This window comes from Anolis sagrei, chromosome 4 (genome assembly GCF_037176765.1).
Source record: "Anolis sagrei isolate rAnoSag1 chromosome 4, rAnoSag1.mat, whole genome shotgun sequence".
Classification (NCBI taxonomy): Eukaryota; Metazoa; Chordata; class Lepidosauria; order Squamata; family Dactyloidae; genus Anolis; species Anolis sagrei.
In genome coordinates, this window is record NC_090024.1 from 132,355,924 (window position 1) to 132,375,868 (window position 19,945).

The 19,945-nt window shown below is 39.8% G+C and overlaps 1 protein-coding gene across 5 annotated transcripts in view; it reads left to right on the top strand.

The window, feature by feature from the left end:
* PDE4DIP (phosphodiesterase 4D interacting protein) overlaps positions 1–19,945 on the top strand; it is a 122,854-nt gene that overhangs the window by 19,016 nt on the left and 83,893 nt on the right. For all 5 annotated transcript variants that reach the window (XM_067467689.1, XM_067467686.1, XM_067467690.1 and 2 more), the window contains exons 2-4: positions 4,444–4,493; positions 7,345–7,583; positions 14,247–14,357. In XM_067467689.1, the coding sequence (XP_067323790.1) occupies positions 4,444–4,493; positions 7,345–7,583; positions 14,247–14,357 (400 nt within the window). The remainder of the gene's footprint in view (positions 1–4,443; positions 4,494–7,344; positions 7,584–14,246; positions 14,358–19,945) is intronic.

Sequence of the window (19,945 nt, forward strand, 5' to 3'; positions counted from 1 at the left end):
GCCTGGCTGAACTGTATAGATTTACCCAGCTGCTGCTGCAATTTATATACCGAATGTATGACTCCATCCAGGGTCAGCCCAAAACATTACTGCTCCAGACCGGCTGTGGGTTAAGTGCAGAATATAAACCCAGAGACAAGCAAACACTTTTAAAATAGTGCTGCACAGTTCATGTTTATATTATTGCCGTTAGTGTGATGATTTCTTAATGTAATTGTGTGGCAGTGTAGATTCATATAATCCAGTTTAAAGCAAATAATTGGGATTATCCGCAGTGTAGAAGGGGCCTCAGGGGCCTTCCACGCAGCCCTATATCCCAGAATACGAAGGCAGGAAATCCCACAGTATCTGCATTGAACTGGGTTATCTGAGTCCACACTGCCATATATTCCCATTCAAAGCAGATAATGTGGGATTTTTTGCCTTGATATTCTGGGACATGGGGCTGTGTGGAAGAGCCCTGAGGCTTCTTCAACTGGACCTTCCCTTTGCTTCCTGAGTAAATGGAATATGTTTGAGCTGGTACACCTTTGTTTTGAGGCTAGCTCAAGCTTGTAGAGCAGTGGTTCTCAACCTTGCTAATGCCGTGACCCCTTAATGCCGTTCCATATGTTGTGGTGACCCCCAACCATAATATTGTTTTCGTTGCTACTTGATACCTGTCATTTTAGTACTGTTATAAATCGTAATGTAAATATCCAATATGCAGGATATATTTTTATTCACTGGACTAAACTGAGCACAAATACCCAATATGCCCAAATGTGAATGCTAGTGGGGTTGGGGGAGGATTGATTTTGTAATTTGGGAGTTGTAGTTGCTGGGATGTATAGTTCTCCTATAATCAAAAAACATTCAGAACTCCACCAGCGATGGATTTAAACTGAACTTGGCACAAAGAACTCCCATGACCAACATAAAACACGGGAAGGGTTTTGTGGGCATTGATCTTGGGATTGGGAGTTGTAGTTCACCTATATCCAGAGGAGCGCTGTGGATTCATGCAGTGATGGATCTGGACCAAACTAGGCACGAATACTCAGTATGCCCAAATGTGAACACTGGTAGAGTCTGGGGAAAATAGACCTTGACATTTGGGAGTTGTAGTTGTTGGGATTTATAGTTCACCTACAATCAAAGAGCCTTCTGAACTCGACCAACAACAGAATTGGGTCAGACTTCCCACACAGTATTCCAATGACCACCAGAAAATACTATGTTTTCTGATGATCTTTGGCGACCCCTTTGACACCCCCTCACGACCACCTCAGGGGTCCCGACCCCCAGGTTTAGAAACACTGTATGTAGAGAGAAATGTTACATCAAAAGAGTGCAAGGACTGGCACTGTGATTTGGTTTAAAATAGGTTCTGCCTAAAACTTAGGAGTTGTTTTTGCTCTGTGGGAGCTGTATCTTTTTTGCAACAGATTGGATTATTTCAGCATTCTTAACATGGCATTACTTTTGAAAGTTTAGAAAATTTGGTAAGTGCAAAATGAGGCAGAGATAGTATAGGATATGGCTGATTTTTGAATTGCACTACTCTGTTGATGCACTGGTTTGAGGGGATTGCTTTCTCTTCAAACCCAGTTCAAAGTGCATCTTCTTGCTTTGAAAGACCAAATCAGAGCCATTGAAAGTTTTATCTAAAGTGGACTGCATTCCCTTGTGGGAACAATCTTATCAGTGGAATGACTTGGCCAAGGATTTAAAGTGGGCAAGAATATTTCTTTCCTCTCTTCTCCTGTTATATGAGGGTTGAATGAAAAGTAATGCCTCCACCTTCGTTACTTGGGTTTGGATGGGAATATTTTAATAAATCAAATGCAGAAATAATCCTTAGAATGTGCTCTTTAACTACCAATATTCACTTTTCCACATAATCACCAGACAATTGGATACATTTCTACCAATGATGAACAAGTTTTCTGAACCTGTCACGGAAGAAGTCAACACTCTGTTTCCATCACCAGCATCTCATAGTTCTCTCAACATCTTCATCAGAAGCATAATGATCTCCCCGCAGATCATCTTTCATTATCAGGAACAGATGGAAGTCAGACGGTGCTAAATCTGGACTGTATGGAGGATGCCGTACAGTGGTGAGATCCAGTCTCTGAAGTTTCAAGTCTGTGCGCTTTCATTTCAGGTGTCAGCATCCTGGGTACCCATCATGCACAGATCTTCCAATAACTAAGCAAAGCAATAATGTTACCCACATGTTCTTGTGAAATGCCGATTATTCTTGAAATTTCTCTCTGACTGATACGGCAATCGTCCTGAATCAATCTGTCAAACTTTTGCTTGTGAAACTCGGTGGTTGCTATCACAGGTCATCCAACTCTTCGTTTGTCACGCAAGTCAGATGTTTCCACCTCAACACCTTTAAACTTTCTCGCCCAATGACGCACAGTACTCACATCAACACAATAACCATAAATAGCTTGCATTCTCTGATGGATCTCCTTTGGGGTGACACCTTCTGCTGTCAAGAATTCAATGACTGCATGTTGCTTAAGTTGCATTGACCGACCGTTTGAACAGGGTTCCATACTTCGCACTTTAACAACACAACCATTCAATGCTAAGGCTTCCCACCAAAATGGAACTGTAGACGAGAGTCTACTGAACAAGCCAGTACCTGCAGCGTACTAGTACTGCCATCTGTTGAGGAGTTACGAAGGTGGAAGTATTACTTTTCATTCAACCCTTGTACCTCTCTTTTTGCTCACAATCTCCTTTTGACTCTGCTTGACACTCTTTTCTATCTCTCCGACCAGTGCTGTCAATGGAGGGGGAAATCCCTATTTCTGGAGTTCTAAAGTGATTGTTTGTTCTTGGCCCCGTGGAATAACAATAAAAGCCATACACACCATGCTAAAAAACAAATATATTTAAATCCATGGACTTTGGGCAGAACATTGCTTTTATTAAGACCATAAAAGACTGTGACATTATTTACAGTCAATGGAACATATGGGACCATGGAAATATTTTCTGTTCCGTATTTCACATTAGATGAAATGACATGGGAAAGGCATGAAGAGTTTCCAATAGGAGATATTTATAGAAGAAAGGTCTTTAGCAATAGAACTCCCTTCATCCCTCCCAGATAATCTATTCATTGTAGCAACTAATATTGTATTACCATTGGCTTCTCTGGTATATATTCCTAGAGAATCACACAAAGAGTACGCAAGAAAGTGACAGTGGAGAGGAGGAAGAGGATTTGTGTGCTGCCTTGTCTGCCCTCTCTTTCTAGATATATATTGTGTTTCATAGCAATTGGATGTTTTATGAACTGTTTATTCTATTTTATGTATCTTATTGTAGTACACTTATTATATTATTTATGTTGTAAGCTGCCTCGTGTCCCCTGGGGAAAAGGGGCAGGATATACATAAACATTATTATTATTATTATTATTATTATTATTATTATTATTTTACTGACACAAAACACAGTATGTCACAGCAAACGAGGTATATATGCTGGATTTCGTATCACAAAATCACAAGTCGAACACTTCCCAAGCATCTAGGCGTCTAGGACTGTATTTTCAAATGATGTGCGCAGATCCAAGTAAGGTGGCCTTTTGCAGTTGACAGATCATGATTTTGTCAATGTTTATTGTTTCCAAATGATGGCTGGGATCTTTTGGCACAACACCTAGTGTGCCAATGACCACTGGGACCACCTGTACTGGTTTATGCCAGAGCCTTTGCAGTTCAGTTTTGAGGTTTTGATAACGGCTGAGTTTTTCCTGTAGTTTTTCATCAATTCAGCTGGCAACTGGTATGGCGGCATCAATAATCCAAACTTTTTTCTTTTCCACAATTATTATTATTATTATTATTATTATTATTATTATTATTATTATGTGGCAGTAGAGAGAGAAAAGGAGAGGGAAGATATGAAATCTAAAGTAGCTACAGCTCTTCACCTTCATTCATTCCCTTGAGTCCTGGACAAGTGAGATACGATGATGAGAAGCCAATAAGAGACAGACACTGTCCAAGCATGTCAGATCTGAAGATGGCTCAAAATGCAGGCAGTCAAAGCTACAGAATAGCTTTGCTGGAATTCTGCAGCCTTGCTTACTTGTGGGTCTTAAGAGACTTTCGCACAAAATAATATTCTTATATTTCGTTTCATGTGAAATTTCTCCACTTGTTCTCAGATAGGAACACCTACCACATGTTGATCTCAAGGTGGACAAAATGTCATAACCTCAGATTGCAGGGAACTAGAACAGAAGATTTTCCAAGGAGCTATCAAGGGCCCCATAGCTGAACATTCTGGAGAAAACATGGGGTTATTTTGACCTGCATGAGTTTAGTGGATAAGCAAGCTTAGTAAGAGGGGAATCCCTGCTTTTTAGATACTTTCACAAATGTGAATGCTGTGCACACTTATTTGCCAATATATTTTTTTTTTTTACAGGAAGGAGACTGAGAGCAAAATGGTCCCCAGAAGTGGGCATACGATGATGGGTAAGACTTTGCCTGTTTGTGCTCTTAAGGTGCCATTTCTGTAATATATTATATAATCTATCTTGAATATTCCATTTATGCCCATTCTAGCATTAATACATCAAAATATTATGGTGGGAGTTTTAGTGACCTGATGCTTCCAGATAATTATATTGTGCAAGTCATTTTGGCAAATATGGAACATTACATGGAGCCTAGAAATGGACAGCAAGAAGATCCAACCAGTCCATACTTCAAGAAATAAAGCCTGGCTGCTCATTGGAGGGAAGAATAGTAGAGGCCAAGATAAAGTACTTTGGCCACATAATGTGAAGACAGGAAAGCTTGGAGAAGACAATGAAGCTTGGGAAAATGGAAGGAAAAAGGAAGAGGGGCCGACCAAGGGCAAGATGGAGGGATGGCATCCTTGAAGTGACTGGATTGACCTTGAAGGAGCTGGGGGTGATGACGACTGACAGAGAGCTCTGGCGTGGACTGGTCCATGAAGCAACAAAGAGTCGGAAATGACTGAATGAATGAACAACAAGAAATTCTTATTGCAAGAATTATCTTAATAAGGGAAAGATGGGATAGCTGCGCAACGCTGTGATTGATAATGCTAGAGTGTGTCAAGTTCAAGATTTTGGTGTGCATTCAAGATAGACTTCAGTGTCCATCATCCATAGCCAAAACAATTGTTTTTCTTTGAAATCGAATCTGTTTGTAAGGGATCCAGATGGAAAAGGCTTCTTATTCCAGCACGTGGGATTCAAAGATGAATATGGAGGTGTTATCTATGATAACTTCTTGCCTGTAGTCCCTATTTAACACCCTCCGAATCAAGATCTATTACATTTCTTATAGTGAAAGTGAATCAGAATTTAATTAGTATGCGAAGGGATGAAAACTTTTATCTCTATCTGCTTACTCCAGAACACATGAAAGCTACTATAGGGTCCTTTTTGTTAACCCCACATAGAAAAGATGCTCTAGGTTGTTGATAATTTATTTTGCCCCTCTCTTTACTTTCTCCAGCTCTACATTAGTCCTGTAATTTGTATTTCCTACTACTGTAATCTAAGTATAAAACCTGCCTTGACTAATAAGTCCTTTCTATTTAAAGAAAAAGGTTGCCTTTCACTTCCTCTTGTATGTAAACAACATTGATATAAGCACAATGTGAGATGAAAAATGCCTCTAATACCAACCTAAAGCCTTCAAGTAGGCGTTTTGTTTAGAGTTTTTGTGCAGCAGCAATAGCTTGTCGGTGTAAGATGCTGTCACAGTCTTAGAAGGTTTTAATATTTATTTCAGTATTTACCATTATTATCTTATCATGTTATCTCCTGAACCAGTTATATTCCTATCCACCTTATCGAACTACTTACCTTTTAAATCACTTCGTATGTTGGCCTCTTTCCCCCACTCCAAAATTTTGGGTTGCTGTCGCTTGATGTTTGTTTATTACTGTTATGCTGTTTTGTGTCTTTTTAATTTGTAACTTGCTATTGTTTTGCTTTTAATTGTATGTTGGTCCCGTGTAAGCCGCCCCAAGTCCCCTTGGGGAGATGGAGGCGGGGTAGAAAAATAAAGTTCTTCTTCTTCTTAGCATTTAAATGTTTAATATCGTTTTAATTGTGTGCCCCCGGTGACACAGTGTGTTAAAGTGCTGAGCTGGTTCAAATCTGGGGAGAGAGGGGTGAGCTCCTACTGTTAGCCCTAGCTTCTGCCAACCTAGCAGTGGGCTAAACTGCTTAGCTGCTGAACTTGCAGGTTCGAATCCGGGGAGCAATGTGAGCTCCCACTGATAGCCCCAGCTTCTGCCAACCTAGCAGTTCGAAAACATACAAAAGTCAGTAGATCAATAGGTACTGCTCCGGCGGGAAGGTAATGGTGCTCCATGCAGTCATGCCGGCCACATAACCTTGGAGGCATCTACAAGCAACACCAGTTCTTCGGCTTATTATTTATTTATTAATTATTTACAGTTTTATTTATTATTATTTATTATTTATTTATTACTTATTTACAGTATTTATATTCCGCCCTTCTCACCCCGAATGGGACTCAGGGCGGATCACAATGTATATACAGCAAACATTCAATGCTGTTTTTGACATACAAGATATACAGACAGATAGAGGCCATTCAGCAGTTCTTCCACTTCGGACCCTGGAAGTTGCTCGATTTGGCCACAGGGGGAGCTGTCGCTTCATCCACTATGACATCAAGCCTTTTTGATTATAGTATTTCCTTCTTGCTCTCCAGCATTTTTATGATGTCATAAATTAGCCTCCCCACTTTTGGCGGTTCCTAATTTCTCTACTCACCGCTCATAGCTGTTTTCGAACTGCTTAGGTTGACAGTGAGCTGGGCATTTTTAAAAAACACCAATTGACAGTCGGGCACTCAACCCCAACTCAGGCTTCAAACTTGCCACCTTTCGGTCAGTAGTGATTTATTGCTGCTGATTAACCAGTTGTTTTACCAGCCCGGCTTAGTAATAGAGATGAGCACCAACCCCCTGAGTCGAACACGACTGGACTTAATGTCAGGGGAAAATTTTTCCTTTACCTACTGTTTTAACTATCATATTCAATATTGGTTTTTAATGTTGGTTTTGACAGTGTTTCTTAATACCTAAATGTATATGTTCCTATTCCAACATTTGTTCATTTTTTGGTGCTAGTCATCGGCCATAATAAATAAATATATAACATTGACATAAGCACAATGTGAGAGGAAAAATACTATGAATACCAACCTAAAGCCTTCAAGTAGGCATTTGGTTTAGAGTTGTGACAATGTTAGGTTGTGACTTCTCTCTGACTTCATCTTGTCTTTCTTTGCTTACTCCATCCCACTTCAACAGCACTTGTTGATTCTATACAGCAGAGCTACCAGATCCAGCCAGAAATGTTAAACGATCTCAACACAGGGGCATTGCTGCAGACACCCGCCGCAGAAGACATGGATGTGACTTGCTCTGTTGGCCAAGTGCAGCCTGACCTTGTGAGGAGTTTGGAGATGACCGTTGTTGAGAAACACCTTCCTTCAGGTTATGAGCAAGGTTCAGCTGCACAAACCCAGACCTTGAGGGATTTTGAGAAGGTAAATAGCCTAAAAACCCTCATAATTTTACTTACGCTGTATTTATTTTTGTACAATTTATTCTTGTACAGGGACAAAAACAAAGAGTAAACGTGTTTTTAAAAGAAAAGTCACTTTATTTGAAAAGACCACATTTTCTCACTGCTCAAACTGCATTATGTTATGAATGGGAAGATAAAATTCCAATACAGGCAGAGAATTGATTGTGACTCCCATTCTCCATAATGCAGTGTTCTTTGTAGGCTCCTTACCATTCTGTCCCATAAGTCTTCATAAAAATGGCACACTGCAACATCCTGAAGCCCCAGCATCCCTTTAAAAAAACAGCTGCATGGAAGCAGTATATGTAAAAATAATGAGACTTTGCTTATCCCTTTGTTTTCCTCTTCTGTCATTATACTTTCCCCTCCCCTAATATTACGTTCATTTCTGTATAGGTCCAATTGCATATTTACTTTCACAAACATGCAGCTGTGGGAAATACTGCTTGCTGATGGTAATGTGTAGATGGAGCATGCAGTAGGAAATGTGGGGGAAGATATAAGCATTTCCTCCAGCTATAGTTTCTGTGGGCAAAAATAACTATAAAAACTAGGCAGTTTCATTTCTATGTAAGATAATAATAATAATCTATCCATATATATATATAAATGCTCCGTGCATAATGAGTTCCTTAAAAACAAAAGAGCCAATGAACGAAATCACACCAAATTTGGCAACAAAACATCTCACAACAAAAGGAGTGACCATCACTCAAAAAATTAGCATTTTGTCATTTGGGAGTTGTAGTTGCTGGAATTTATAGTTCACCTACAGTCAAAGAGCATTCTGAACTCCATCAACGAGGGAATTGAATCAAACTTGGCACCAGAACTCCCATGACCCACAGACAACACTAGAAGGGGTTTGGTGGGCATTGACCTTGAGTTTGGGAGTTGTGGTTCACCTACATCCAGAGAGCACTGTGAACTCAAACAATGATGGATCTGGACCAAACTTAGCACAAGCACTCAATACGCCCAAATATGAACACAGATAGAGTTTGGGGAAAATAGAATCTTGACATTTGAGAGCTGTAGTTACTGGGATTTGTAGTTCACCTACAATCAAAGAGCATTCTGAACCCCACGAACGACAGAATCGGGGCAAACTTCCCACACAGAACCCAGCATAACAACAGAAAATACTTAAGGCCATCCAATTCAACTCCCTTCATCAGGGCAAGAAAACGTAATCAAAGTCCTCCTGACAAAGAGCCATCCAGCCATAGATATATATATAGAGAGAGAGAGAGAGAGAGAGAGAGATATGATTCATGCACACAGAGATATAGTATCACAGATTTGAAAGGGACCCCTAAAGAAGGACAATGATACGTTGCATGTTCCAGAGTAGGCAAACCAAACAATCTCCACATCAACACTGACCCATAAACAACAAGGAATACTGTTTACCCACAAGCATAAAGGAATTACATATATTTAAAACCATTACTTTATTTTCCAGATCACCAGACTGGGCCACAGCAATGCGTGGCAGGGGATAGCTAGTAATCTATATAAATAAAAACGTAATGTTTGTGGGATTAACATAACTCAATAACCACTGGGTGAATTGACATGAAATTTGGACACTACACTGATCAAGCCAACAAGTGACTATCACTCATAAAAACACAGAAAAATACAGAAGAAGAGACTTAAAAATCCAAAAAAAACCCCCAAAAATACATTACAACGCATGCGCAAAACCACATATATATGTACAAATATATACACAAATATATACACATATATATGCACACACAAAACACATACACAGAAAGGGGAAAGGAGGGAGAGAAAAGGAGAGAAGGAAATAAAGGTAGAGAACGAAGGAAGGAGAGAATGAAATAAAAAAGTGAAAGGAAAGGAAGGAGAGAAGGAATGAGAGGGAAGGAAGGAAAGAGACAAGGAAGGATGGAACCAAAGAGCAAAGGAAGTGAGAAAAGAAACAGATAGAGAAGGAAGAAAGAAGAAGAGAAAGAAAAAGAGAGAAGGAAGGAGAGAAAGAAAGAAGGAGACAAAGAGGGAGGGAAGGTTGGCCACAGCAACACGTGGTGGATGCAGCTAGTCTATATAAATAAAAATGTAATGTTTGTTTGTGGGATTAACATTAACTCAAAAACCACTGGACGAACTGACACTAAATTTGGACACAAGACACCTATCAGGCCAACGAGTGACCATCACTCATAAAAACACTGAAAACACAGCGGAAGGGGCTTAAAAAGCCAAAAAAATTAAAAAATACATTACAACGCATGCACAAAACTACATATATATACGGAAACACACATATACATACTTATCCACAAATATAGACACACACATATACACACACAAAACACATATACACAGACTGGGCCACAGCAATGCGCTGCAGAGGGCAGCTAGTAAATAATAAAACTGTATTTGTATTCTGCACTATCTCCCCATGGGGACTCAGGGGAGATAGGGCAGAAAACAAATAACAACATAACAATGGCAAACATTCAATGCCTACATAAAACACATAATAATTAACATAAAATCCCAGAAAACCTGCACATATGAAAGTAACATTAAAACCTAACAACAAATTAAAACCTAACATCAGTAAATTAAACCTAACATACAGAATGAAATAGCTTGTGTCCCTGTTTATGAGCCAGTTGCTACTACAGCATTGCATTATTTCACAGAAGATAAAGAAGATGTTGGCGGTGCATCCTTTTAAATTAAAAAAATATATGGATTTTGCAGAAAAATCTGTTTGCAAATGCTGATTTTTACTATGAGACAGAAACCCTACTAATAGATTTCGCTTTCTGGAGTGGAAGAACAGTTAGGTAGCTCTCTCATTGTTCTTATCCTCCTAAATAGGAGCTCCCAGTGGCACAATGGGTTAAACTCTTGTGCCGGCAGGATTGCTGACCAACAAGTCAAAGGTTCGAATTCGGGGAGAGTGGGTTGAACTCCGTCTGTCAGCTTCAGCTCCCCATGCGGGGACATGAGAGAAGTCTTCCACAAGGATAGTAAAAAAAAAAAATCAAACATCTGAGCGTTCCCTGGGCAATGTCGGTGCAGATGGCCAATTCTCTCACATCAGAAGTGACTTGCAGTTTCTCAAGTTGCTCCTGACACACAAAAAATCCTCCTAAATACTTAATAGTGATTAATAGTGATAAAGCCAATTAAACTTCCTCACTCCCATGATTCCCAAACTCAGTTACACTTATCTTACAAATATCTTCCCTGAAATTATTTCCTGGCTCCCATACTGGACTTGAGCATTGGCATTTCAGCAGCTGTGGTGAGCACGAGTTGGGCAGAAGGGAAGACTACTTCTTTGTTTCTTGGTGATCTAGCCCCAGCAAGTAATACATATAAAGGAAGGGAAGCCTGGCTGCAGCAGGGGACAGCTAACCTTCTCCTTGGTGCCTAAGGAGAAAATGTAATTTTAAGGGTTTCTGTCACATTTCCAGAGAAGAATTATTGTTGGAGTCAGGTTACAAAGACTGAAGGGCACAATTTTTAACTTGAATTTGAGCATATACTTTCAATTTCTTGTCTCTCTTGTGAGTATTATAAAACATCATTAAAGTGAGGAAATATATTGTGTTATCCAGAGCTTAACTGGAAGATTACATTCATTCCAATTATTCTGTGGGTACCACAACACATTTGACTCTGCTTTATAGCATTTTATTTATTTATTTATTTATTTATTTATTTATTTATTTACAGTATTTGTATACCGCTTTTCTCACCCCGAAGGGGACTCAAAGCGGTTTCCATATAGGTAATGGCAAAATTCAATGCCAGCACAAACAATTACAATTATACAATTACAGTTAGACATAAATCAAATTAAAATACATCCACAAACAGTAGAACAATCATTAAAACAGTAAAACAGTATCATCTGTCGAATCACTGTTCCAGTCATTGTCTTTCCGAAATGCTGCATAGATTTGTTTCTACTGCCCGAAGGCCTGGTCCCAAAACCATGTTTTTAATTTTTTCCTAAAAGCCAGGAGGGAGGGAGCACATCTTACCTCATTTGGGAGAGTATTCCATAAGCGGGGGGCCACAGTCGAGAAGGCCCTGTCTCTCGTCCCCGCCAGGCGCATTTGCGTTGTTGATGAGAGTGAGAGCAGGGCCTCCCCGGATGACCTTAGATCACGAGGTGGGACATAGGGGCAGATGCATTCGGACAAGTAATCTGGCCCAGAACCGTATAGAGCTTTATAGGTCAAAACCAGCACTTTGAATTGGGCTCGGAGATGGACCGGCAGCCAGTGGAGCTGGCATAACAAGGGGGTGGTATGCTCCCTGTATGCTGCCCCAGTTAGTAATCTGGCTGCCGCTCATTGGACTAACTGCAGTTTCCGAACCATCTTCAAAGGCAGCCCCACGTCGAGCGCGTTGCAGTAATCTATTATATCCCATTCTAGCAAATTCACATCTGATATTCTTTGTCTAAGAAAACCCTATGAAATTCATGGAGTTGCCACACATTGGCAAGCAAATTGAAGACACATACACACACTAGTGAGATTAATTTTTAATTCAGATGATATTGTCCCACTCCCCAAACCAAATGAGTCAAGTCAGAACTTCATACTTCCTGGCTCCTTCTATACTACCATATATGAACTGGATTATATGGCAATGTAGACTCATATAATCCAGTTAAAAGCCAATAATGTGAATTATCTGCTTTGATAATCAGGATTATATGTCATTGTAGAAGAAGCCCCAGAAGAGAATTTTGTGAGCAAGAGCTAGAATCCAGAACACTCTGGGATATACTGGATTTCTTCAGTATCGCTTACTTGAAAACAATTTTTGGACCTGCTAGGTCATCGGATGGGCTGTATATTGCTCACCCAAAGAGAAAGTAAAAAAAAATACAATGCAATAAAAAGTGTGTTTTGCAACAAAAAAATGCTTCAGAAGCCCACTTTTACCTCTTTGAGCCAATTCAGGCCTGATAGAAGTCTTTTTATTTTATTTTAAAGAGAAATGATTTCTGGCAACTCCTGGTCATACAACAGGCCAGAAAACTCCCAACGAAAATGCCCTCTAGAACACAACTTCTTAAAGTTTTCCACTTGTAATCTCTTTCGGCCGAAGAAATTTCTACCTGACCCTGAGTATATCTGTATAAATAAAAATGTAATATTCGTTTGTGAGATTAACATAACTCAAAAACTACTGGACAAATTGACACCAAACTTGGACACAATACACCTATCAGGCCAACGCGTGACCATCACTCATAAAAACAGTGAAAAACATAGTAGAAGAGACTTAAAAAGCCAAAAAATGAAAAATACATTACAACGCATGTGCAAAACCACATATATTGTATGTGATATTATGGTTGGAAACCAGTCTGAGTCCTTCAAGAGAGGTGAGAAGGTCGGTATACAAAACTTTTAAATAAATAAATAAATAAACACAAACACACATACATAGATATATACACAAATACACATATACACATACAAAACACATATACACAGACTGGGCCACAGCAACACGTGGTGGGGGACGGCTAGTAGGTATATAAAACATTTACTAATAACAGATCAGCATTTGCAAGGCCTGTTTTCTTTTTTATGAAGTACAGCTGAAGCATCTTCTGCAGAGTCCACTGTAAACCCTGCACAGCAGATTTGTGTAAATGCCTAAAGGAGCCACTAGATAGCTTTCAGAAAACTTGAACTGCTGCTACATTTTTGGGACCCCAACATTGAGAATAAGGGTTTGGGACCCACAGTTTTAAAAGCAGTTGGCTTGAAGACATTTGGAGGTATTTGGGGACAAAAAAATGGTGGTTGGGAAGTAGAGCCCTCCAAGTCTCCTGGGAAACTAATGCTGCCCTTTTGCTTCCATAAACGTCTAACTATAAAAGCAGCATTGCCATCTGAGTCAGAAGCCATATTTGGGTTTCACCTCAGTTTTTCATGGAATTTAAAAGTGTGTCTAGGCCCAGAAAGTAATCTGAGATGCTTATTCTTTGATGGGGTGCAGGATTATGTAGTGAAGCTGTCTCCCTGGTGGAATTTGAGTCATTCTCCTCGTCCTCTCTTCCTCATGTCATGCATTGTCTTGATCATATTACCTAGTCCAACACCTGGCCTAGTCACAATCTGTTTATATCCCTTTTGGATGAGGTTGGCTGCCAAATTTGCCCTGGTTCCCCAAGAGCTGCTAATCTTCTGCAGTTGTCAAGGGATGGCTGTGAGGTGTCAGTGAAACTACAGGGTCCTCCTCAATCCAGCTCAGATTTCAACACTTGTGTGTGTGTGTGTGTGTGTTTGCGTGTGCATGTAGGATGAGTTGCTGCCAAGGATTCCTCAAATACTTCCTGGAGGTAAAAAAAGAAAGTGAGCTGTACTCTGTTCTGGAGCTGAGTGGTCAGTCAGTGTCGATCTGCAAGACAGCTGACTCCCAAACTTTTGATTTCGTCCCCATGTCTCCATAGCCCTCCTTGGCTGTGCCGCCATAGCCGTTTTGCTAGGGTTCCCTTCTTTTCTCAGCTTCAAAATGTTACTGGAGTGAAGGGGGTGTGAGAACGCTTCCACCCCATGGATCCCCAACCATGTCTAATGGTTATCGTACTCTGTCTCAGCACCTCAATGACTTGAAGAAGGAGAACTTCAGCCTCAAGCTGCGCATTTACTTCCTGGAGGAACGGATACAGCAGAAGTATGAGGCCGGCAAGGAGGATATCTACAGTCGGGTGAGTGCGGACTGAGCAAAAACTAGTGCCACATTTGCATCTCCTCTGAACTTGGATGAAAACTTTAATTTCAATTTTCTGTGTCACTTAATTGGAGAAAAATAACTGGGCATGTCTGCAGTTTGTTATAGAGACTAGTGCTGCATGTGCTTTGATCAAGGTTCCAAAATATAGTAATCCAATATAGGGCTGTGTGGCCCTATATTCAGTGAACATGAAGTTACGAAGAAGTTATACCTTTGCAGTTGCCTTGCCTCTTTGCTTCAATCTGGCTAAGGGCAAATATTCTAGAGAGTTAGCTATCAACATACAGAATACCATTTTTTAAAAACTTTGTAAACAAGTTACAGAATGGAAATAGTAAAATCTCTTTTTCGTAATTAAATCAAACAACTTTTATTAGTGTTGAAGGCTTTCATGGCCGGAATCACTGGGTTGTTGTAGGTTTTTTCGGACTATATGGCGATGGTCTAGAGGCATTCTCTCCTGACGTTTCACCTGCATCTATGGCAAGCATCCTCACTACCTCTGAGGATGCTTGCCATTGATGCAGGTGAAACGTCAGGAGAGAATGCCTCTAGACCATGGCCACATAGCCCGAAAAAACCTACAACAACCCAACTTTTATTATGCCTTGAACTGAGAATTCTGAAAAGTTTATGATTTGCAGAATAACATACTGATCATAACAATGTAAAAAGCTATGGAAATTCTGTATCTGGACTATTGAAACTCTCGTTTGATTATAATTATTTTGGGTTGTGCAGATGTATTTTCTTTGAAAGGTTAGCTAGTGGTACTTGGTCAATGGCCTTTGCTATATATACTTACTAAGCACTAGATCTGTCCAAGTGGCAGCAGGTGGCCACTGAAGTTTGAAATTTGGAAGGTAAACAGATACTTCAATTGTTGTAGCTAATGAGCAAGAAAAAAAATCACTGGTGGAAGTATTCTGTTTTGGAGAAACTGCCACTGTTGCTTTATAGAATGGTACTACATGCTTTCCCTGTATATTTATAAATTAACCCGTGTTACAATAACGCTTATACATTTCCAGGACACTTTCTAGCCAGTAAACTGATTCTGTAAAAAAATGTTCTTTGAGACTTTGGGACTTCATATTGCCCAGGAAACCTGATAAATCGTTTTAAAATGATCGTAGCTTTGAAGTTGTATTCTAAGGAACTCTGGCGTTCTTCTGCTGATTTCAAGAGAAAGGCCAGAAATAGCAGGAAAGCTTCCCTGAAACCCACTTTGCCATGCACAGAAAGAGCATAGGGTGCTGGGTATGTTTTTGAGTATGGTGTCAGGTCATTCAGGTTGGCAGCAAGGCAAGAGAAGCCTTGCCAAAGGCCAATAGAACCTACCTCAATATTCTTTGCAATGCCTGTGGTTTCTTGGTGGAAAAGTTGGTAGAGAACATAATCCTTAAAAGTTTTAAAAACACGATTTTAAAACTTGCAGCATTTAAAAAATATTTCTTTAGGGTAATGGCATTTGAATAGCCAATGATAAATCTTTGTTTGCTCAAAACAGTATTAACTATTTTAATCTGCTAAAGGGAGCCCCCATAGTGCAATGGGTTATACCCTTGTGCTAGCAGGACTGAAGATAGACAGGTCACAGGTTCGAATCCGGGGAGAGTGTGGATGAGCTCCCTCTCTCAGCTCCAGCTCCACGTGCGGGAACATGAGAGAAGTCTCCCACAGGGATGGTAAAACATCAAAACATCCAGGCATCCCCTGGGCAACGTCCTTACAGACAGCCAATTATCTCACAGCAGAAGCGACTTTCAGTTTCTCAAGCCACTCCTGACATGAAAAGAAAATCTGCTAAAGGACATGATAGTAAATGGATAAAAAGGGCCATAACAGAATAAAAATAGAGTGTAAAGGATTCTGCCCGGGCATATAAAATGGGGCAATGGATTTTTAATCTTCAGATATAGGTTAGTCTAAGAGATAGCATGCTATGTGCTTTAATATCTAGACTGAGCATAGCAGAGATTTTCCTTGCTCAGGATAGGGAAGTGTTTGGGAACTCAATTTCCCTCTGAAACAAACAAGTCCACTTGAAGTCCATTGATGACAAACATCAGAATTGAAATAAGCTATTTAATGATATACTAGTATCAGTGCTAGTGACTTTTTAGCAAAAAATAAATTAGCATCTATTTCACCCAAGGCCTGGAAACACATATGACCACAGCACCACACAAGAATCCAGTGTATAAACCAGGGGTCCTCAAACTAAGGCCCGGGGCCGGATACGGCCCTCCAAGGTCATTTACCCGGCCCTCGCTCAGGGTCAACCTAAGTCTGAAATGACTTGAAACCACACAACAACAACAACAACAACAACAACAACAACAACAATTCTATCTCATCAGCCAAAAGCAGGTCCACACTTCCCATTGAAATACTAAGTTTATATTTGTTAAAATTGTTCTTCATTTTAATTATTGTATTGTTTTTAAGTGTTTTTGCACTACAAATAAGATGTGCAGTGTGCATAGGAATTCATTCATGTTTTTTTTTTCAAATTATAATCCGGCCCTCCAACAGTTTGTGGGACTGTGACCTGGCCCTCTGTTTAAAAAGTTTGAGGACCCCTGGTATAAACAGACAGTTAATTGTAAAAACACATAAAATATATGAAAAATCGAGAATAAATAAAAAAGATGTATAATTCAAAAAAGGGTTAACAATAGGTGATAACCAAATAGTAATCCAAATGTCTCATGCAGATCCCAAGGTAACGCAGCCCAGGAATAGCCAAAAAGTCACAAGTACAGCATAAGTTCACAAGCAAAAGGTATACTTAGTAAAACTTGAGCGGGAATATAAAGACAAGAACATAGAAAACTCCAGGAAATTTAAATCCAAAAACAAATTTTGACCTGAGACAAGAACCCGAGAACTCTGGCCTATTGTCAAAGGCTTTCATGGCTGGAATCACTAGGTTCTTGTGGGTTTTTTCGGGCTATATGGCCATGTTCTAGAGGCATTTTCTCCTGACGTTTCTCCTGGTTGTTTCCTCTCTGCTGTTTTGCTGTTGTAATTTTAGAGTTTTTTAATACTGGTAGCCAAATTTTGGTCATAGATAAAACTCAAATGAACAAAATCTGGCTACCAGTATTGAAAAACTCTAAAATTACAACAGCAAAACAGCAGAGAGGAAACAACCAGGCACATCTTAACACCTCTCAACAAAAGATACCCCCAGGCTCAGCCAGGCCTTCAAATGCTAATGAAGGTGGTCAGTTGAAACATTCACACCTAGCTCCAGCAGAGAAGAGCTCTTTTCCCCACCCCACAGATATATAAAACCCATTTTCCTAATTCCAACAGACCTCACTACCTCTGAGGATGCTTGCCAGGCGAAACGTCAGGAGAAAATGCCTCTAGAACATGGCCATATAGCCCGAAAAAACCCACAAGAACCTAACTCTGGCCTAGCTTCCCACTTAAATGCTACATTGCCTGAACTAACACTTAGGTAAACAACTTGCTAATTAATAGACACCCATGAAGTCATGTTTTTTCCACAAAATCTCTCCCCAACTTTCCCACATAATCATTCAGACCTACGATGCCTATTTTCTGCTCTGCTCTGTAAACAAAAACCTTTGTTGATCTCCGTAACTCCAGGAGTTTTCTCGTGAGAGCCTTATATATCACGTATCTCTTCACCTGACTCCTTATCTAATGTTGCAGTTTCTGGCTCATCTGATGGACCTTGAAGCCATGCACTTCCCAAGTCAGATTTCTCAGAGACAGAAGCATTATTCCCTTGACTTGAATCTTCATCACTTTGACCCCCAGGAAATCCCAATGGTAATCCCACAATGCTCTCTAAATCATCAATGAACCCATCAGTCTCAGGAATCTCAGACTGATCTACAACACCATCAACAAGACATGGTTGGGGAGCATGTTTCATTTATCACAGTAAAGTTTTAACTCACTATGGGCTCTTCCACATAACTGTATAAAATCCACAATGAAGTGAATTATATGGCAGTGTGGATTCAGATATTCCATTTCAAAGCAGATATTGTGGATTATCTGTCTTGATATTCTGAGTTATATGGCTGTGTGGCAGGGCCCTTTATGACATTTCTGCAGCAGTATTTATTTATTTATTTGCTTCATAAATAAATACATATTGGGGGGATGGGGACTCAAGGTGGCTTACAACTCTGGCAAGATTGAATGCCATTTAAAACATAGCCCAAAAAAACTATAAATCTATAAAGTACTGCCTGTTCTTGTTGTGCTGGGTTAGCATAAATGGCTTAATCTCATTTTATTTAAACAGAAAACTGTGCAACAAAGCAGTAAGCGCAAGAAAAATACATAGCCTGTACAGTTTGGAAAATCCACACCAAAACAATGGGGAACACTTATCCTCTGCTATTCTAATTTTTCAAAAAAAAAAAACATAGTAGTTTTAAAGATTTAAGTGATCTTGAGTTGACATTGTTCAGCTCATGTATGCAAAAAACAATGTGCAAGCAAATTCTGGTGTCTCCATGCTGACGTTAGTAAATAGGAAAACAAAGCTCTTATATAATCTAATACTAACCAAGGCCCTGTTTACACTGACCATGCAGTGCAGATCAAACTGTGTTATATGGTCACTGTAGGTTTATATAATGCAGTTCAATGTAGTTAAACTGCATTATATGAGTCCACACCGACCGCATAATACAGTTTGATCTGCATTAAATGGACAATGTAAATGGGGCCGAAATCGAGCATTTTGGTGTTGCTTGTATATTCACCTATCTGCAACTAAACCAAGTGCCCATGACTCTGTATAGATCAGGAAGAGGGATAGAATCTATGCCTTCCAAGCACAAGATCCCAAGTTCTGCTTTTCCAATATTTCTGGTTAGAAGGATCTCATGCAGCAAGTTGGGGAAAGACCTGAGGCTCTGGAGAACCAGCACCAATTGGAATAGATAAGACTCAACTATAGTAGAGGGGTCATTTGTACTTAATGTCATATGTTCATAATAGAGACTTGCTTCTGAGAGATTTGCAATCACTGCGATGGAAGAGAAATGTCACCATAGTGTTGACAGCTGTCGTAAGAACTGAGAAGCAAGTGCAGCTGACATGTTGTCGAACTGCCAGCCAATGGCTTGAATTTCCCAGGTGGAGGAGTTATAAATAGGTTGGTTACTGGGTGAGATGTGGAGAATCAGCAGTTTATATGAGAACTAGTATGGTGTTTTCAGACAAGTTGGTTTTACTGCAAGAAAAGAGAGAACATGATTTTAAGTTCTCTTAAAATATTCTTTCCGAATGGTCATTACTTAGAAACAGATAACTTTCCTGAAACAGAAAGAGGGTAGGGGTGAATGGAGTCCTGATAATTTCCTTCTCAAATTTTGATAACATCAACCTTCTTGAAGCCAGGAGTTCCTCAGATCCTGAAGATAATAGTCCAACTGTTACAGCCCCTTCTATGCTGCCATATAATCCAGATTATCAAAGCAGACAATCCACATTATCTGCTTTGAACTGGATTATATGAGTCTACACTACCATATAATCCAGTCCAAAGCAGCTATCTGGCTT